Here is a 21723-nt window from a genome sequence, read left to right as displayed (position 1 = left end):
AAAGATAAAGGCAGTATTCAAGCTACTTACTGACTTCAAATGGATTTAATACTTTAAAATCTTCTAAACCAATGCACATAGTGTGGACCCTTATTTGCAGGATTTCTTTTCCGTACTTGTGTGCTGCTAAATTCTGATACTTCTCCGTGTGCTATTAATGTTTTATATTGATTAAATATCTATTGGGCGTACTCAAATGTACGCTCTTGTCGAATACATATTGTCCAAATGTGCTAAAATATTTGGTGGTAATGCACAAGGCTACTTATAATATGGAAGAACCAAGAAACGGCAAATATGAAATATATGCCTCCAGTATGTTCTTTTGGAGATAACGGCAGGTGTATTTCTAAATGCTAGCTATATATAGTGACAGTTTTTGTCTAAAAAATAACAGTCTTTTATTACTAAGAAATAGTTGAGGATTTATGGGTGGGTGGATCAGCATTTCAGTTCATATTTTAAAGCATGGTAGCTTGAAAATTAAATCCCCCAAAACTGAACTGAAGTTTGTGTTCACTGGAATTCTGTGTGTTGTGTCCCCTAGGAGGAGCAGGCTGCTAAACTCAAAGCTGAGAAGATTAGGGTTGCATTAGAGAAGATTAAAGAGGCACAAGTGAAAAAGGTAAGTTATGGATACTAGTTTGTAAGATCTTTGTTTTATATTCATCTACCTGGAAAATGCAAGCAAAATTGTTCTCATTTGTGTCTATTACCCTTAAGTTGCTCTAAATAAAATAGATAGGATCACCTTATTGTTCTGATACTGTGTGAGGATGTAGTTTCTAAATCTGGACTGGACCTAATCAAGCAAATCCTAGCATATTTCTGTAGGTAAAAAACCCCACATAAAACATAACGTTTTTCTTAAGAAATGGCATATTTTGCAGGTAGCTCACATTGAGAAGACTTTGCTAACTTCCACCCAGAGCTGAAATGAAGGTCCTGCCTCCTGAGATTGTGTATTAAGCAGCCATACATTTAAAATTTGGGTCTGTTTGCTTTGCAGACCCTTTTCTTCCTATTACGCATAGCGCTGTTTTCCCCAGTTAAATGGAATACCAGCATTCCAGGCTATAGACAGGTGTCACCAAGTGAAGGAAGTCTATGCATGATGCACTCTGAAAGTATCTAGTGTTCCCTTGAAATTTAGCATTCTTATTTTACGTTTGGAGTTTTTCACTAGCTTAAAATGCATTTTACATTTACTGTTTGCATATCAAAAGCTGAAAACCTGTTCTTGCTGGAAGTTGGGAAGTAACAAGCCAACTAGCATACTTTAACTTTTAGAGCTGAACAAGATATAAAAAAGGAAGCATAATGGTTAGCAAGAAGAATCTATTGTCTTAAGGTTTTTGATCAGGTGTTTTGTTTGGGTTTTTGGTTAGGTTGGTTTCGTGAGGTTTTTGACAGTGAACTCTTTAAAGTGCCTGTGAAAAGCTGTTCTGTTTTAAAAGCAGACTTCTTCATGCTAATGCTTCATACTCTCCAGAAAAAGAAAATTTAGTGTAGGTATATTGTTTACTTATATAATCAGCATTTTTAGAAAACACGGAGGAAGCAGGCGGAAAGCTTGAATTGCAAATAGGAAAAATTCTGATTTTATATAAGCTTGTGCAAAACTCCGTGTTTGTTACACCTAGGGATGTGAGAAAAATTGTCACAGGGACACTTTATTAATCAGAACAGAACACTTCAGCAGGAGGGAATTTTTTCCTGCTTGACAGACAGCTAAAGCCTGATATCATTATATTGGGAAGACTTTTATATTTACTCGTTTATACCGAAGAGCAACAGTATATTATTAAGTGTCCGTGATACAAATATCTGTCATTTATGACATTTTACATTTCGAGTGAGTGTTTTAACTGAACTTACTATTTTATGGTATTTTAACAAAATGTTAGAAAAAGAAATTATCTTAAAAGATACAGTTTTTATTTGAAACATGGGAATTTAATCCTTCTTTTTTGTTTCCTAATTTTCTGCTGAATAGTTGGTGATCAGAGTCCATATGTCTGATGACAGCTCAAAAACAATGATGGTGGATGAGAGGCAGACAGTGAGACAAGTATTAGACAATCTGATGGACAAATCACATTGTGGTTACAGTTTAGACTGGTCGTTGGTGGAAACCATCTCTGAATTGCAAATGGGTAAGTAATAATTATAAACATTTGTAATTCTTACCTACTGATGTAATGCTCGTCTATATCTGCATCCTCAGAATGATTTAAATTCTTATTGTCTTAATGTTCCTCATCCCATTCATTCATGTAGTAAATGTTCATTGATATAATAGATCTCGTGAGTATTGTTTCAGAATGATCTTCTTTCATATTAAAAGCATGTCTAAATTCTAATGTGTGATAGAGTAATTTTACTAATGTCGAGTTACTGAGCCTCTTGGTTTTGATGGGCTCCTCACAGAAGAAAAAGGAATAAGGGTAAAAATATTTACTGTGCATCTTCCTGTTTGTAAATAGTATTTTGTACTGATCCTAATAGCTCTTATTAAAAAAACTGTCTAAATTTTTTTCTGTTAAATATCCTAATGCAGTTGGCAGTATGGCAATATGACAAATTGGGGGCAGTTAAAGCTCCTTTGTGCTATATTGCACAGACCACAATGAAAGTTGTTCATTTAGCCAAAGGATATAGCATCTGAATGGAAAATAAGAGGAAAAATGGTAGAAAAACTATTAATAATCTCCAATTTAAGAGAAGAATTACATCAGAGAGCTGTTAAGCACCTTACCTGTTAACTAACAGAATCCCAGAACTGAATCCAAATATCTTGATTTCAAATTAAAATGCAAGCTAGTATTTCCTCTCTCCTTTGGTGAGACCTTTTCTATTTCAGGCAGCGTAGCCTGCCTGAAATATGTTAAATGAAATGGAATGTTAACTTTGCTTATTGTTACACAAAAAAAGATCATGTAAGGTGACAAGGTATCCTTTGAATCTTCTTTCGTGTGAAAAATGACATCTTACTAGGCTCATCTTAAAAATTTTAATAAATAAAATCTTAAAAGTTGCCCAGTTTTGAAACCAGTCAGAATTAGCACAAATTCTGTGTAAATCCAAATTGGGTGTATAAGAATCATAGGTGTAAGTCTGTAATATTTTACCAATAAGAATAATATGAATAAATAACCTTATTAATTCTACAGTAGTTTTATGTTTCTGTCACTGAAAAATCTTTGACTGTGTAAGTAACAGGATCCCGAATTCAAGGCTCAACCAGGGGTCTTTCCCATCCTAGATTTGCTTTTGTAAGAAGCTTCCATTCACTGTGCAGCCTGGAAAGAATAAAGGAAAAAAATACTGGAAAGATAAACTGGTGTTTATTCAAACAATAACAGTGTGACTGAATTAAGATTGTTTTGAAATGAAATCAGGGTTAAGAAGTCTCTTTTGTTGTTGGGCATTTTGCAAGTATATGCGCACCCTACTCTGTGGGCTCAGTGACATACTTGGCATGACAAGATTTGACTGCTCTATTGAAAGAGTTTCAAACTAAAAAACATAATCTATTATAGAATTTTAAATTCAAACTACAATATGACAAACCTAAGGGAGATGAAAGAGTACGATTCAGTTTCCTTTTTTTTTTTTCATGGCTTTCCTTGATTGTTGGTAAGGGCAACTGTTAAACAGTTTTGAATGGCTTTCACATACCTGCCTTTTTTAAAGACAATCCATAGGCAGCCTGTTTGATTCATATACTCGATACTGGAACTTGAAAAACAGATGGAAAAAATGATTACAAGAAAGCCCTCACCGTATATACTATTGTGCATTTTATTGTTATTTTGCCAGTGCTTCATCTTTTGAAATGTTTTTTCTGGCAATGCCTATGTAAGAGGAAGGAGCTCCTTTATTTATATTATCCTTTAGTGAGACAGAGGGCCTATGTACTCTCACAGTATATTTTACCATGTCATCTTGTCAGTTGATTGCGCATTACTTGCACAGTTCAATAAAATGCAGTGAAAGCTCTAAGCTAGCAAACTGCAGAGAAAGACATTGTTTGCATTTTATGTGGTTTGCTTCATTTGTGTGTGGTTAACTTGTTTTTGAGGAGGCTGGTTTAGGTACATCTACTTGAAGTAGAAGGCCAGCTGTTGTTATCTAATGGTTTAACTAGGAGCTTTATATGTACTTTTGGCAGAACCCTGTGATACTATTTCTGGAATGCAATGCTATGCCTGGTTTTACCCTACAAGTTTGTAGCAAAAACAACTCTGAAGGTTTCTTTTAGCTGGAACAAAGGTTGTTTTCATTCTTTTTAGTTGAAGCAGGGTATGTCTGTGAAGTATCTGTAAATTACAATGTTTAATTTTAGAGAGTATGTTTAGTAATAGGAAAAGTGCACTGTATGCAGTTTATGTGCTATAGGTACATACACACTCAGTGAATAAGTTATTTTGTGTTTGACTGCAATTATTGCTCTTCTTGTAATAACAGTTGATATGTATTGAAAGGCACCCAGTTTCACTAATGAAGCTGCTGTGAGATACAAGCTTTTGTGCCACAGTCTTCTGAAGCTTTTTTGTTCTGTTCTTGCGTTACAGAACACCTTCTTTGTTTTCTTGAAAGACAGTATTGCTGTGTTGCTGGTAGAGCTTGATGAAGTTGTGAGCTGTAGAAAGCTTCTTAAAAAGAATCTTGCTGAGACCTCAATAATGTTGTCATCTCAAGCCTTAATTCATTCCCTAGAGATTACATTTGTTGCATTCACTCTTCTTAGTATTCTTAATTACTGCAGATGTTGAGATGTCAGCTGACATCTCCGTCTTCATTGGATGTGAACAAAGCAATATGCCCTCTGTAAAAATGCAGTGCAATTGATTTTGTGGGAATAAAACATGTTCTGCTTTCAGATGCAATTGAAAGGTCAAACTGGTCCCAAAGGAGTCTGAAAAAGTAGTTTGCAGAAATGCCATTGTGTGGCCTGTGTGAAGAAGGAATAAACTGCAGAAAGCAGAATTCTGATCCAGTGTCTTTGAAAGGGGGAGAAAGTTGGTCTAGTGGTTTCTCAAAGATGTATTCTTCCTTATTTACTTTAGAATAAGGGTTTTCACATATTTCTCCATCATTTCCCTTTTTCTTCCTTTCCCTCTTTTTTTGTCTATTTTCAGTATGTTGTACTAGTGATAACTATTTCAACAGAGAGCCAATGCTTATAGTTCTTAGAAGCCATTGTTGATACATCATTTAATCAGCAAGATTGATTGTAAGAGATAATCTGCCTCTACAATACCTCCACTAGCCATGGGTATTTTGCATTCCAGACATTGTCTGTTACTTTTTTTTTAATACTTTACAAATGAGATATTGATTAGGGATGTAGAAACAAATTTTGTGCTGAAAAAGCTGCCTAATAAATTCTTTCAGGGATTGTGTGGACCAGAGTACATGGAATGAGATAATCTCCTTATTTGTGCTTATGACATTCAAAATGTCATCATTTTGAGTCTGCTGTGTTCATGTGGGCTGGTAGGCTTTGTCAGGTAAAAAAAAAAATCAAAACACTTCATATATTGATGGAACTATAAGCCTGAAGAGATGGCATTGAGAGTGTTGAGTGAGTGTTTGTGTAAAATTAAACCAGGCACATCTGAAAGTTAAGTTCTTTTAGTTTCTTAGTGTAAACTTCTTCCCTAGTTTAGTAACCTTGAACTCTCTGTATATACCTTGTCTCAGAGATGTGACTACAGAGTAGTTTCTGTAACAAAATAAGACATTCAAATGTATTTGCTCTCTTGTTATTCCTACAGAAAGGATCTTTGAAGATCATGAAAATTTAGTTGAAAATCTCCTTAACTGGACGAGAGATAGTCAAAACAAACTAATGTTCGTGGAGCGCATAGAGAAATACGCACTTTTCAAGAATCCCCAGGTAAGCCTGACACTCATGTTGAATGGATGTGTATATGCATGCCTGATTGCAGTTTCTTACTGCTTTTTGATAGCGTTTATTTCCATACTTTTATCTTGATACTTGTGTATGTACTAAAATGTCAGGCAACTTTACACTTCAGCACCATGTACATTCACATTGTGGATGGCACAAAATCAAGTCTCTGTCAGAAAACCATGAGCTGAAGCAATCTGTTTGCTAATGTGTTTGTGGGTACTTTTAATGGAGATGAAGGCAAGCAGTTACATGGCATTTACACCAATACTTAGTGCTGTTCTAATACATAAATAGGCAAGAAAGGTGTTGTCAGATCTTGCTAATAGTAATGCCTCTCCAGTGCGCATTCTTACATTGCTGGCAAGAAGGAAAAAAGAAAATATAAGAAATAGCTACTCTGTGGTCAAATGGCAAGTGAAGAGAAGAAAGCATGTGTCTATTTCTGTGAAAGCTGGGATCTGCCACTGTTCACCTGCGTTTCCTGGTCCTTGGCTGGGAAACCAAAGGTCTCTCTTCTCTCTCAGAGGCATCTCTTCTCTGAAATGGTAGCTACAGATTTGATATCAGGCAGCAGTTTGGTTTTGTAAGGGAGTGAAGGAAAAGGAGAAGAAAAAGAAAAGCAGAAGGTGGCTTTTTGAAGAAAAATTGAAAAAAATTTTGAAAAATTGAGTTGAAAATAACTAGATGCAGTATCACTTGATCTCTCTCTTAACTTGTATCCAATGTATTCCTTTTGGGGGTCATAGATTATTTTTATATATGTATGGCATCTGTGTGGTAATTTCTTGGATTCAAGCTGTCTGTTGTTTTTACATGCTCATCCTTTGGGGCATCATCAGCGTACATGGGGGTTTTATTATTTTTTTCCCTTCAAAGACTGAAAGCCAGGTCTTACTGAGGTGCTTAGCGGTGATGCAGCAAAACTGAGTTCTTAGAAGCATGTAGTTGATACGTTTACTGTCAATACATACAGTAGACACAGTCAACAAGAATGACGCACCAGCGTAGACCAGGTATTTTGTCTTGGTTTAAAATATTGAACTATTGGCTAAACTTTGTGTGACTATTATTATTCTTTTCCAGCTACAGGTTAGGAAGAGGAAGATTTTAATTGTCTAAGTACTTGCCAAGCTGAAGAGGAGTACAAAACTTATTAAATAAGTTACAGTACTTACGGATAGCCTTCTTTTAAGAAGGAAAGGAGTATTCAGTAATTCTTAATGAAAAATCAATATTTTTATTCAGCAAAATTGCCAGGGCAAGGTGGAAAGAAGTACATTGCTTCTGTGTGGGCTTCTTTGAACACGTAAATAATGGCAGTATGCAACAAGCTTAAAGATCTCTTGTTTTGTTAATATTTTTATAGTGAGATTTTCAAGTCCATAGTAGTTTTATTTCTGGATGCATTGTACTAGGCAGCTGTTCTGTGAAAGCCAGGGCAGTGTTGTTCTGAGGCTGGTAGCTATGGTAAGAGTATGGGCTGATTCATACTTTTGGAAAAGGTGAGTATAACTTAGTTCCATGTATTATTTAGCTGTTGGACAATTTCAAGTGGACTGTGGAGTTTTTGTTCAATTAATGTATCATTTTTAGATGATAGCTGTGGGATTTTTCTTTCCTGCTACAGAAAAGTAAATGAAAAATGTCACTTGGCTTGAATTCAGAATGCCTATAGAAATATTAAGCTTTCTCTTGTTACAGAACTATCTTCTGGGGAAGAAAGAAACCTCTGAGATGGCAGACAGAAATAAGGAGGTGCTGCTAGAGGTAAGGCTGCCAAAACAAAAAGGGCATAATGGTTATGGTGATTGAAATTGATGGATGGAGCTGACTGTAATTCTGCCACAACTATGAATGAAATGTTTTACATCTGAGATAATGGCTATTTTAATGTTAGCCTGTTTCAGGTATGATAATATTTTTTTTAATAACAAAAACAACATACACAGTGATAATTGAAATGAGGTTACCTGTAACTATGGCTAAAACCAGTGGAAATTTGCACAACTGTCACCTGGTTTTTTTGACCTGTGGTGGTAGATATTTATTTTTTTTTACTAGCACTCTCCAAATTGTTATTCTCCACAAAATTCTGTGCATCGCTTCATGAGTGACCTATGTTAATACTGTAAATTTAGTTAGTAAGCAAAGTAGTTAAAAATAGTTTGTTACATTTTAAAATAAACAACCAAATACTCAATTTTTAAAATGTGTGACAGCAAAGGAAGTCAATATCAAACAGGTTAAATAGCTTGCAACACTAAAGACAACCAGAAAAATATGTGGAGCAAACAGTGAATATAGCCTCCATAAGCTGAAAACTGAATGGTTCTGAGATAGTTTTGTGGAGTCCTACTCATGCTGAAGTGTCATAACTTCCATATGATTTCCAGAATAATGATTATGATTTCAGTAGTTACACAAAAGTAACTATTTGTGGTATTTAATTTTGGATTATATTTAATAAAATTTAACTTATAAGTAGCATATGCATGCTCTTAGTGTATTATTAATACAAGTTTTAAGAAGCAGTCATGTGAATACATTGGATCAGAAAGATGAAGATTGAAGCCATGACATGAAGAATTCTATCTTAATTCTTTTTGTCTTCCAGGATTACTCATAAGTATTTGTGTTGCATATTAATCTGAACAGTATTTAAAGCATTTGTTTTCCTCTGTTAGCTCTTCATAAATAGAACCTTAACAGAAGTTGTGGTGTTGGCAGTTAGTAGCAGCAAAATACTTGTGGAATAAATTATAGCTGTATCTGGTCGATACTGAATTAGGCTTTGTGTAGATTTAGACTTAGGAGGAGATATCTACAAGGTGACCTCATAACTTTACAGCAAATAAAGCTGTTGAGAGATCTATTGCCAATAAGCAGTGGTTAGAAAATCTTTACAGTAGCTGCTAAGGTCCCCTGTTGTGTTTGTCTGAATTACCTTGTAGCTTCACAGTTAATCTCTAATTCATATCACTGTGTGAAAAAAAGAGCTGTCCCTATTATGTGTGCATTCCTTAAATAAAGAATTTCAGAATTTCAATCATTAAAAACAAACCACTGCATGTTGTACATTCTGTCTGTTTCTCTCTTCCCAAACCATTGTGTTTATTGGTAGGAATGTTTCTGTGGAAGTTCAGTAACTGTGCCAGAGATTGAGGGAGTTTTGTGGCTGAAAGAGGATGGTAAGAAGTCTTGGAAGAAACGTTACTTTCTTCTTCGAGCTTCTGGAATCTACTATGTCCCTAAAGGGAAGGCAAAGGTATGCTATTTATTTATGCTATTTTAAAGCAGCTTCCCTGGGTTTTTTTATTGCTGGTAAATCATGGTCACAAGAGTCAGCCTTAAATTTAGGCTTAGCTGTGCCTTGCCAAGTGCCACATCCCTTAATTAAAAGTGCAGCTTTATCATGGAAATGCAGTGTAAATTACTGTTGTGGCACTTGATGGGCTAAACCCCAAGTTTAAAAATGCAAGAAGACAAGGGTCTGCTTTTTGAATGAGCTCAGGGCAGGTGTTTGGAAACACTTGAGGAAAAATAATTGGCGCAGTTGAGAGGCTATGTTATTTCAAGCAGAATTCAGATAAAGGACCAGATTTCATTGCAAATGCCAATCATAAAATAGCAAACCTACTCCACAGTCTGCACAATTCCATGGGTTTTAGTTAGTTCATATAAATGGGATTCTTTTCAGACCAATTTGTGCTGTTTTTTGAAACTGGTAAATATAATACCATTGCTTCAGTTTCACTTACTGCAGTTCTTTGTATATCAGTAATGAAAAGTAAATAGAGAACTGCTACAAATGCATTATAGTTTTAAGGCTGAACTACTGTGAGTTGAATTTGACCATGAATCCATCAGACTTGACAGCATGCACTGATCCCCAGTATGGGAGGTCCACTTCCCACACAGCTGACAATGAGGAAATTTCTGTCAGTGCATCAGCTCTCTTTCACACTGAAAACATCTCAGATGTTCCTTGCACAGCCTTTTTCTTTGTTACAACAATCTATATGCAAGATCACCTACTGGAATTCTGTGCCCTACAATAACTGCCAAACATCATTAGTTTTTCTCACAGTCCTATTGGAATTTGAACACCTTCATTATTAACTAAGGTGAAATATAGCCAAGAATTGAAAAGTTCCCAGGCAAACAATCCTATTTCCTTTCTCCTGATACCAACTCTGAAGAAACATATTAGTAGCCCAGTGTAAAATGCTGTCAAAAGGCAAAATGCAGAAAAAACACACAAAAACCCAACCCAGACTGATTTTGGAAAACAATATCCTGGTTAAAAATTGATAACTGATGCAGGAGTTTGTGCATGGCTGTTATCTCCTTCATGCATTGGTAGTTTTTGAATCAGACTGAAACTAATATTTGACCTTAACTAGACGTTTCCATTAGTGTTTTGATTTTTGTCAGTGCATGTGGTTTCCTTATATTTTGTACATTATTATGTTTGTATTTAATAGGTCTCGCGGGATCTTGTGTGCTTTCTACAGCTTGATCATGTCAGTGTTTACTATGGACAGGACTATCGGAACAAATACAAAGCACCCACAGACTATTGTTTAGTGCTCAAGGTAACTTGTGATTGTTTTGAAAATTCTCACGCTGAAAAGAGCATATAAAGAGCTTGAAACATTTCCATGCTAATCTTAGTCCCTTAAAATAACTATGCTTCCCAATTGTGAGCAACAGCTGATTAGCACAGTATTAATCTTTGGAGAGACTGTAATTTAGAATAGACTTCCCATAGTAATACAACAATTGGAAAACTACGTCTGTCAGTTTTCAGGGTGGAACTTCATTCGGTAAATGGGAAATCTAAACTGCTGTTAAGTTGCAATGACAGTGGGAAAGCTGTGTTTAACTACATTTTCTGTGGAGTTGTATTGAGCCTCCTTGATGGAAATACAGTAAGAGAATGAGAAAATGCCGGGTGGAGACTAGTGCAGAAGGAAGAAATGGGTATGAATCACTTTCTTCCTCATCAAGCTGACAGATCTCTTCCACCTGCCAGAAGATCCATGTGGATTGTGTGGTGGGGGGGAGAAAGATCAGCGAGAGACACGGAAGAATGGCTTTACTAGATTCATTTAACACTCCAGGTTTCTCTGACACTGTCCTTTCTTTATAAGCTGCTTAGGGAAAAATTAGAAGTCCAGGACAGTGATACTTTCACAGAATACTTTATTTTTACTCTTTGGAAATGTAGATAGCCAGACACTGGATATTGGCTGTGTAATATCCCCACATGCATTCTTACTCTTTTGAGTATGCCCTGTTTCTTTTTGGATTCCAAGAAACTTGTAGAATGCTGCAGCAGTTGGGTAAACCTTGCATGCTTTCTTATTTGTTCTGAACCATCAGTTGCTTTCCACTTCATTTTCCTTTAGTTCTTGTATAGGAAGCGAACACTTGGTGAACAATTGTTGCCTGTTCTCCATGCTCCTTGTGACTTTGGTTTTCATATTGGCCTCAATCGTCTTACTTCCAGACTGATTAAGTCCTTGTGTATTTAGTTGTTCAGCATACTGTAAACCATAAGACTAGACTCTTTTTCCATTCAGCTACTCTATATCTTAAAACCATTCAGATTCAGCGAGATAATACCCCTTGAAACGCTAACTTCAGGGAGTTGCTGTCTTCTCAGAGTATAGGTCCAGAGGTGTGCAGAAATTGGTATTGGAGTCTCAGGTCTGCCTATATTGCCCAATCTGGGGGAAAGAGGTTGCAGTAAAGGAAGACACTTCTGAGTATAAAGGACAGGTAGAAAGAAAAATAGAAAAATGTGAAATATAGAAAGCAGCGACCTGATCTTAACCTGTGAAATTGATAACTTCAGTATTTCAAATCATTGTAAATGGCATCAACTCATCTTGCAGTCTCTCTTCTCCCACACAGTGTTCAAAATTGTGTCAGCTCCTGCAAGATAGCTAGTGGCAAAGCTATTTTAAAACAGGTTTTCACAATATGTTCACAGCAAATAACATTTGAAAATTGATTTGGAAAAATGGTGCAAGTAACATGAGATGGTTATAGTTGAACTTACAGTTTTCCTTTGACCTCTTACCTTCCCTGATCTGCAGTTCATGGGGTGTTGCTTATGTCAGTACCTTAGTACTTTATGTGCCTGGAGTGTGTGGCTGCCTGTCCACTGTGTGAAAAATTGGTTTCATCTTCCAATTGCATTTGGGACCACTGAGAGGTAGACACTGAATATCAAATATGGGAGAAAGCATGCAGGTAAAACTGGAAATATTTCCCATGTTCTCATAGGTCATTGGCACGGTTATTATTAAAAGAAAAAATGTCAGAGTTTGTAGGTATTCATAAATTCTTGAATTAAATTGATTTCTTCTGCTGACGTGTCACTTTCTATCCACATCATTTGGACAGGTTAAGAGTGAAGTACTTTATCAGACTTGCTGACCACACAGAGTAAACCAGGTGAAATGTCAGCTGTCTCTTTCAGGTGGTGAAAGTGAAAGGAGACAACTCTCTATGCTTTGGCAGCATCTTGCTTGTGTTTAGGAAAGGTTTTTACAAGCTGATACTGTTCTGGCCACTGTGCTTGAGAGTATAACGATTTCTGAAGAGCCTTACAGGTACGGAAGACTTTTAGTAGATAGAAGTTGCAGTGCTAAAATACTGATTCACCTTTTCTTAGTGTTTCAAACCTGAAATCGGTGCACACTGTCAATCTGTATGTGAAGCAATCCCCACTGCCACCTTCTGAAACACTCTCAAACATTTTTAAGTAGGCTCAAATACAGACTACTGTTGAAGAGCTTCCAGCATTAAGTTTGTCTGTTGATAAGTTGATGAGGATTAATGATTTTTTGCAGCATCCTCAGATCCAAAAGAAATCCCAGTATATCAAGTATCTTTGCTGTGATGATGTAAGAACTCTACACCAATGGATCAATGGCATCCGCATTGCTAAGGTAACCTCCTCTAGGCAGTCTTACACTGTTATCATAAGTTGTCATTATCTGTTTGAAACCACTTAGAGTTACTTAGTAGAATACATGCTAAATCTTACTTCCCTCTATTTACCTATCCTGAATGTGAATTGTACAATCTTCTTACACGTTTCATTCTCTAGCAAAATTGTTGAGCTTTCTTGTCATGATAATTCAGTAATTAGGCCCTTCTTGTTTCTGCTACACCTCCATGGCTTGACAGAGTTCTAGCAGACATCATAACTAGATTTTAGCCAGCTCCCTCATAGATTTTAAAAAGAAGGCTAATGGGAGAAGAGAACTGGAAAGCAGAATTGATTTCTACAATCCAAAGATTGGCTTGGTTTATTCATTGGTTTATTCTAGGATAAACAAACTGGTTTGTTTCTTCCTTGCAGCAATTCACTGATAAAAAAATTAATGTTGCTTCAGCTCCTTAACAAAGAGCCTGTTGTTTCTTTCTGGGGGGGAAAAGATGGTGGAATAGAGAATCCAGAGGTGGAGCTCAGCAGCCTGAAAGGGTACACAGCCTATGTACAGTTGTTAAATTTGTTTGTCATTTTGCATAGTATGGGAAGCAACTATACATGAACTATCAGGAAGCACTGAAGAGAACAGAATCAGCATATGACTGGACTTCCTTGTCTAGCTCCAGTATCAAGTCAGGCTCCAGCTCATCTAGTTTACCAGGTAATAATGTGATCTGTCTCATAATAGAAAGATTTAATTACCTTTTTTTTATCATCCCCTATCTAGAGACCTTAGGAGAGACTGTTGCAGGAAGTGGACTGTTTCTCCAAAGTCTTTTATGCTAAAAGTCTTCTACTGTTTAGTCTAAAACACAGACTTCAAGTTTTATTTTTATATATATGTATATATATGTATGTATGTATATAAACCCCCCCTTATATTAGTTGCAGTGGTGTGTGTATTGAACATACAGTACTTTGTTATTCACCTCCAAAAAAGACTTTTTCTGACACTGAGAAGAAACTTCCTCAAATTCCTGATGCCTCCATCTTCACCTATTTGAGAAAAAGAAAGCAAATGTATGTTTTAATGATACCCAGAACGTGCATGTGTAGCTCTGAAACTGCTTTTGTCGACTGGAATGTTCAAAATTGGAAAATAAGAAATAGTCCCTGCCCAAAGATCCAAATAATCTCTTTAGAGACAAACTTTGAAAACACTGTTTCTGTTTCTATGTCAATCTGTGTGCGCTGGCAGCTCCCATTTACCTTTCAGCTGGACTGGGACTGGGTTGTTTGGGTTTTTTTCACAGCCCATAACAGTTTAAAAATTGCTAAAGGTTTATATAGTCTCATTTCAGTGTTCAGAGCTGACTGACACGTGGCCAGGTTATTCTCAACCCTCAGGGGCAAGTTTCATTGTCGAAAACAAGCTATTCTATGAAGGAGTTGTGTCCATTGCAGATACAGGTCAGGAAGTAATGCTACTGAATTGGGAAGGTTGAGAAAATAGCCTGTAAGAATGAGCTAAGCAAATTCAGCCTAACTGATGGTACTGTTTTTTCAGCTGTGTGGCAAAGCCTGCCAGGCGTAGCAGTAAATACTCAGTTACTGACAATTTCTCTATCCAGGCTGCATGTTTTTCTGGTAAAGTTTCTCTTGTGGAGAGCTGAGCAATGGCCCACCAGCTGTGCGTGTTCTGCCAGAGCTGCAGTCCAGCCTGTGCCTAGATGCTTTCTTACCTTTGGGACTACACAGAAAGCAGCTGCCAGGCTGGAAAAAATCAGTCTGGCAGTGGCTGCTGCTGTCTTTTCAAGATGCTCTGTGGATGCAGAGCATCATCTGTGTTTGCTAGTTACAAGATCCTCATTATTCCTTCTCTTCCCTTGAGGAATGGGACAGTCAGAAGCAGACTACTGCCTTGCCTAGCATAGTTTGCCTGCTATCAGCCTACGTCCAGTGTCTGTTTCTCAGGTTGTGCTGGAATCGGTGCTTAAGAGAGCAGGCTGGATGCATTGCATGAAATGGGGCTTTTCCCAAAGTGCAGGAGCTCTTGGATGTTTCAGAACCTATAAAACTGCAGTGTGTTCTCACTTGGCAGCATTATCTGACACCCTGTCATCTTTGTAGAGGTTCAGATTTGGTTAATACCAGGATGCTGTTGCTCTGTTTTGTTTCTGGACCTCAACAGCCTGAATGTGAGCTAGACTTTATGCAGTAATTACAACATACTTAACAAGCGTGACCAATAAATGTCGCACAGAGTTGCATTACAAGCACACTGGCTTTACTCTTGTATTCAGAAACATATGCTAACTGTTTCTTAATTTTTTCTAAACAGAATCTCAATCAAATCATTCTAATCAGTCTGACAGTGGAGTTTCTGACACCCAGCCAGCTGGACATGTCCGTTCCCAAAGTATTGTCAGCTCCATGTTCTCTGAGGCCTGGAAACGAGGCACTCAACTGGAGGAATCCAGCAAGGTAACAAGAAGACTTTAGTTTGAGAACCAGCACCCAACAAAATGTACGGGACAGAGTGATACCTCTTGTACCTCTGTCTTGTGTGGGATTTCTTCTCTTTTTTTAACTCTTTGTTATTGACATATACTGCCATATAATTGTTTTATACAGGAATCACTGTTTCAGGGAATTTAGCCTTGGAAACTTCTGTTCTTGCTTTTATTTGTGTGCACAGAAGCCCTCTGTTCTTTGAAGGCATGATACAGCCCATCCCATAGAATCCTATTAACTAATGTTGAATAAAGACAAAATAAAAAGATCAGTTGTTAACAAGTTGAATGAAATTCTTTCACTAAAACGTTTCTCCAGTTAACTGGCCACATCTTTCCATTGTGAAGATGTGAATAACTGAGAGCTGAAGGCAGGTATATCTATTTAAGAAGTACTCTGGTAGTGTTTACTCAAATGTTTTCTATTGTATTCAGTGAAAATGGAAACAGTGGCCACAGATATGGTCCAAGCAAAAGCAGTAAAACTGACAATAATTGTGGACTGACACAGATTTGTTATCTCTTGTTGCTGGTAGTGAGTTACAAAAGATTTTAACCCATTGAAGCCTGAGGCTCAGGTCTGTTGTGGCTTGGTTAGTTTTCTGTCCTTTTTGTGGTTGTTCACTGGTGTAGTTCTTAGGGAGTGCTTCTAAACAGCACAGTTGCCACTTACACCAGTTTGTTGTCAGGCAGTTAAAGGAATTTCTGGGTTCCTGAACAGCCATGATGTCAGTATTAACTGCAGCAGTTTTGAGTGGAAGTACGTTGTCAGGATGCTATGAGAAGCTGTCTTTACTCCTGTCAATTTTGAACCTTCCCTAGACCCCCAGGTTCAAGCTAGAGAAGCAAGCTTTTTAAAACTGAAACCATGGGTGAACCAGACAAATAGCTAAAAATAAGACGGACCATCAGATTTTTAAATGAGAAGGCACATGTGGCACAATGTGAAAACTGACCTGGCTGCATTCTTTGGGACTGATAACTTTTCTGCAGTGCCTGCTGGCTTGGAATTTGTCTGATTCTAATAGTAATGTAGTCCTTGGCCCAGGAATGTAGTTTGCAAAATGGTGGTCCAAATTTTCTACTGCATGAGCACAACGCCTGGTGCATGTTCATCAGCAGGTGGCTGCTTGTATGTGTACAGTGTGCGTCATTTCTGCAAGGGTGGGTTAGATGCAAAAACTGGGGCACTTGAGTCTGTTTTGGCATGTACCCGACAGAGGTGAAAGAGAACTGCTGTGAGAATGTTACCGTTTCCTAAAGTTTTGGGTTCTGTATGAAAATCCTGCTGCTACATCCTCTATGAGCTTTTAGGGAAGAGTTTGCAGTTTGCCACCATGGGGTCACTGTTGTTCTTACCAAGTCCATAGCGCTGCTGGCAACTGCTCATTTAAATAAACTGCAGGAATTTTTCTGTTATCTGATTAAAGCCATTTTTAAAATGAACTATTCAGACTGCTCCCTGCTGAGGGCCATCTATACGTCAAGATTTCATTCATCTGAGTTTTTTTCTATGCACAAATCCAAAAAAAGGTCCGTTTCCTTGTGCAGAACAGATGAATGGATTGCCCTGGCGCTTCCAAAGAATCCAGATGAAATGAACCATGTAAAATTACAATTTGAAGCCATGTTAAAAAAATTCTGAGTAAATGGGTGACAAAATTCCCTTTAGTGAAACCACGGTACATGCTCTTTTTATCCTGTACAAGCCAGGCCCAAGGAGCTTAAATTGCAGATAAATCAGACTGGCAGTGGGAAATGTGAACCTGTGTGGCAAAAAGGGAAACAACAGTGTGGAAAAAAATTGTAATTTACATTAAAAAGTAGTTGTACTGAGACATGCTGGGTTAGGCAGATTAGTGTCCAAACAGTTATTTCAGAGGTATTGATTCCACAGTGCTTTGCTGACAAAGCTGGCTTAAGAAGTTCGTAGGGGCAGGTTGCTGCAAAAGCTTGTGTTCTTAACAAAAAGAGCAGAAAAAAAGCATAGCTGTTACTTTTAAAAACAGACACTTTTCTTTTTACAGCATTTCTGAGAGTTCCAGATAGCCATGAAAATGTGCATGGTAGTTACGCAATAAGTAATTTTTCAAGATACACAGGAGGACATCGCATAGTTACAAGGAAGAACAAGGAGAATGATCTTTTTCAAGGTGGTTCTATATACAGAGTATCATTGAATATGTTTCTGGTTGTGGAAATTTGATTTGATCCTGTGAAGATGAGAGGGTCTCCCCCTCCTGAGATGCACAACGTTCTTTTCCCTGTCCTGAGGGTTTAATTTGCTCACTGTGAAAATCACTGTCCACAATGGGTTGTGAGGAAAATTCCTCTCTGTTTCAAATATTTCTAAGATTAAAAAATCCATGTTTCCCAAAATGTGGGTAATCTGTCCATTCACATTTTGAAAGATTGCCCAAAGAATACTTTATTCATCTGTTCATTCTTTCCAGTTGGGCAGTGAAGATCTCCTTATGTCTCATTTTTGCTTGTTAGATTTTGAACAAGTTATTTCAAGTGGGATGCTAGAACAGGCATCAAAACGTGTGCTTTAAGTGTCAAATTCCAGATTCTTCAAGGTCTTTCCATTCAGGAATGGCTGTTCTGTTATGCCTTGGTCTCCCTCTCTGTTTTATGCGCTTTTATTTTTCCTGTTGCCTTTTGCTGTCTCAGGTGTCAAAAGTGAAGCTCAGCACACCCGTGGTGCCTTATACAGGGCACACTTAAGGTCAGGTGGTGCTACTTGAAACTTCATTAACCTGGGTGATTGGGAGAATGGTAATTTACAGACTAACACTTGCAAGAGATCAAGATTTCTCTCCTGTTTTGTTATGTGAACACCTTGATTTAGCTCCAGAACTGTTAAAACTCTTGCCTTCCAGACCTAACGTGACAGGTAGAGGCACACCCCATGTGTGTTGTAAATCACCGTTTGCTGTTTCTGACTCTAATCCTTTTGGTGGTGTTCTGCACATATAGAGACTTTGTGCACCTGTGTTTAGAAGAAAGCAATGTGCAAACCTGCTCATACAGTGCAAATGAGCATAATTGGGCTAACTTGTGGCAAAGTGTCTTCTAATGAAGTATAGGTACCCCGTGCGGTCAGCTGCCATGTTGGTGTTGCATTTCTAATGCATGTTTCTGTGCTGTGCACTGTGTAATTCACAACTTGGCTTGCAGCCAAACCACTTTGTATTAGGAGGATGTTTTTAAGCTTGAGTAATGCCATTATCTCTTTGATTTTTAATAGGAATGTAGGTTTACAATTCTAGAGAAACAATTTAACTTGAGCAAAACCCAATGAGTAGACTAAACGTTGCCTGCTGCTTCTCCATTGCTCCTTCCCTTAGTCAGCTTTTCCCCATCTTTTCTTTCTTTTTCTCTTACCGTAATATTTGCATGTGTAGCTTTTCTTTCGTAAACTAACTTTCTTCTGCAGATCTTTAAGCATTTCCTTCTGGTGAAATTTTCCCAGGAAACCTCAGTTGTCCCTCTTTCTCCTATTATTTTCCTTGCCCGTCTTAGATGCTGGAGCATGTGGAGTGGAAGGATCTCAGTAGTAATCCTGTGTGGAGCTTGCTCCTCATGTGTGTTAGAGCAGTTAAGGATTTCTGCCTTTTGTAACACTGAGCAGTGTCAGGCCTGAGCTAACCACCTAAAGGCTTGACAGATGCCCCGAGAGGCCATGTATGGTTTAACTCCAGCCTCAGTGAGCTGAGTAGATACCTGCAGAGTCTCATGCTCTGCTTGATGTCCTCCGTCATGGCCCGTGGCACTCTGGGCAATGCTCTCCTGGGTCACTACAGATGCCCACTGGGTACAGCCGCCTGCCCACAGAAGTGACAAGGCTGTTGTGTCTTCTCGTTGACATTCAGCCTAGCTTGAACCTGGCTCCACTGATTCTTTTGCCAGCTCCTCTCCCTGCCTGCCCAGTCAGACTGCGTGGTCCAGGCTTGTCAGTGCGTGGAAGTCTCTTACCGCATTGTGTTGCTAATACTTCCTGCATGCTGTAATCTGCCACTTAATTTTTAATGACAGGCACATTTAGACCTTGACTTTATAATCTCTTTGTCTCCTTCCTTCCCTCCCTCCCTCCCTCTCTATCTATTTTTCTCCCTTTCCACTTCCACTAAAAACCCTTCCCGACAGGCCCGAACGGAGGCCGCAGGCCGGCCCTTCATGTCTGCTGCACCCCCTGTGTCCCCGCAGACTAAAGTGGTGACCCCCTACACCGCCTCGCAGCCTTCCCCCCCGCTGCCCCCGCCGCCCCCCCCTCCTCCTCCTCCCCCTCCGCCCCCCCCTCCGCCCCCGCCCCCCCTGCCCAGCCAGGCGGCCCCGTCGGCGGGCTCTGCCGCCACCATGTTTGTCAAGTACAGCACCATCACGAGGCTGCAGAACGCCGCCCAGCACGGCGGGCCCTTCGCCAAGCCTCCCGCGGCACTGCAGGGCGCCCCGCCCGCGGGGAAGCCTCACATCCCTGTGCCCCCCAACGGGGTCATGCCGCCCCCTCCGCCTCCACCACCGCCTCCCACTCCGGGCTCCGCCATGGCGCAGCTGAAGCCGGCGCCTTGTGCCCCCTCTGTGCCACAGTTCACACCGCCACCACCACCCCCCAAAATCCATCAGGTTCAGCCGAGCGTAAGCCAGGCCAGTGCCACCTCCTCACTGCCACCACCGCCACCGCCCGTGCCTGCCCCCCCACCGCCCCAGGCACCCCCAAAGCCTGTCATGGCAGCTCTCCCCCCACAGCCTAGTGGGAAGGCAGCGTCACCAGGGGTCACACATGTCACCCCCGCTGTGCCAGCTCCCTTGCCCCTTGCAATAAAGAAACAACCAAGTATCACCTCTCCCCAGGTGCCACCACTGCCCCCAGCCCCTCCTGGCCCTACTCCTCCCCCTACATTCCCAAAGCAGCAGAGTTTCTCTATGAAGCCTCCTCCATCCCCTCAGTCCCCAGTGCCATCCGTGGTCAAACAGATAGTTAGCCAGTTCCCACCTCCTCCCACCCCACCTGCCACCGAGCCCCAGCCTCTAAAACCCCTTCCGCTGAGCGTGGCTCCGCAGTCACCTCCAGCAGTGAAGGTGAAGCCCAAATGGCAGCCTGCTTCTGCTCCCTCACCAGATTTCCCCCCTCCTCCACCAGAGAGCAGCTTAGTGTTTCCTCCTCCACCTCCTTCCCCAGCTTCCTCTGCAGGTTCTCCCCCCCCTGACAGATCAGGGTCTCCAGTCAAAAAGACCAGCAAGACATCAAGCCCTGGAGGGAAGAAACCACCTCCAACACCTCAGCGAAACTCCAGCATCAAGTCCACCAGCTCCACTGAGTACCATGAGTCCAAGAGACCTTCAGTGGACCGCCTTGTCAGCAAATTTGCACACCCACCAGAGCCGTCAGGGTCTCCTTCCAAGGAGTCGTTGCCTCCTGCAGCCCCTCCAAAGCCAGGAAAGCTCAACCTTTCTGGGGTGGGCCTGCCCATTGTCCTTCCACAAGGAGGGATCCCAGCCAAGACTCCTGCTCCGAGTGTGTCTGAGAAGGAACCTGTGGTTGAATTCCCTTCGCCACCTTCCGATTCAGACTTTCCACCGCCACCACCTGAAATAGATCTTCCTCTGCCACCGGTTGAGATCCCATCCGTGTTTTCAGGCAGCATCTCCCCAAAAGTCGCTGTTGTCAATCCCCAGCCTCAGGCGTGGTCAAAACCACCTGTGAAAAAGGCCCCACCCCCCACACGCCCCAAGCGGAATGACAGCACTCGACTGACGCAGGCGGAGGTTGCAGAGCCACCGGGATCAGCTGCCCCTCAGGTGCCCACTTCACCCAAGTCCAGCCTTAGCGTTCAGCCAGGATTCCTGGCAGACCTCAACCGGACGCTGCAGCGGAAGTCCATCACCCGGCACGGCTCCCTCTCCTCTGCACGGATGTCCAGAACAGAGCCCACGGCCACCATGGACGACATGGCCCTGCCTCCGCCTCCACCGGAGCTGCTGGCAGACCAGCAGAAGACAAGCAGCTTTGGGGGCGGTCATTTATCCGGCTATGCAACGTTACGGAGGGGGCCACCCCCTGCACCTCCCAAAAGGGATCAGAACACCAAGCTGTCGCGAGACTGGTAACCACCTCCCCAGGGCCAGTGCTCTCCGTGACTTGTGGGCCGCTCCGTGATTGGCCAACCTCTGATCTTGCGCACCTGGAGAGGATGTGGGGATGTAGATGACAGCCCCAGCAAAAGAGGTGATCTCAAACTGTAGCTAAGGCTAAATGTAAAGACATTCCCCTTTTACGGCTAGGCCAAAAATGCTGGGGGCTTGGGGTGTTGATGTTTTATTGCAAAAGGTGGGTA

The 21723-nt window shown here is 40.3% G+C and overlaps 1 protein-coding gene across 1 annotated transcript in view; it reads left to right on the top strand.

Moving 5' to 3' along the window:
• RAPH1 (Ras association (RalGDS/AF-6) and pleckstrin homology domains 1) overlaps nt 1–21496 on the top strand; it is a gene marked incomplete at both ends in the record, with an annotated part of 52867 nt that extends 31371 nt beyond the window's left edge. The window contains 10 exon segments of the mRNA XM_080621518.1: nt 548–625; nt 1997–2156; nt 5784–5905; nt 7625–7690; nt 9045–9188; nt 10408–10518; nt 12787–12885; nt 13473–13593; nt 15214–15356; nt 19535–21496. Coding sequence (XP_080477644.1) covers nt 548–625; nt 1997–2156; nt 5784–5905; nt 7625–7690; nt 9045–9188; nt 10408–10518; nt 12787–12885; nt 13473–13593; nt 15214–15356; nt 19535–21496 — 3006 coding nt within the window.
• Between the last annotated feature and the right edge of the window lie 227 nt (nt 21497–21723).

The sequence above is a fragment of the Psittacula echo genome, assembly GCF_963264785.1.
Source record: "Psittacula echo genome assembly, chromosome: 6".
NCBI classification, from domain to species: domain Eukaryota; kingdom Metazoa; phylum Chordata; class Aves; order Psittaciformes; family Psittacidae; genus Psittacula; species Psittacula echo.
Note: the sequence above shows the minus strand (reverse complement) of the source record. Positions and strands in the feature narration are given on the sequence as shown.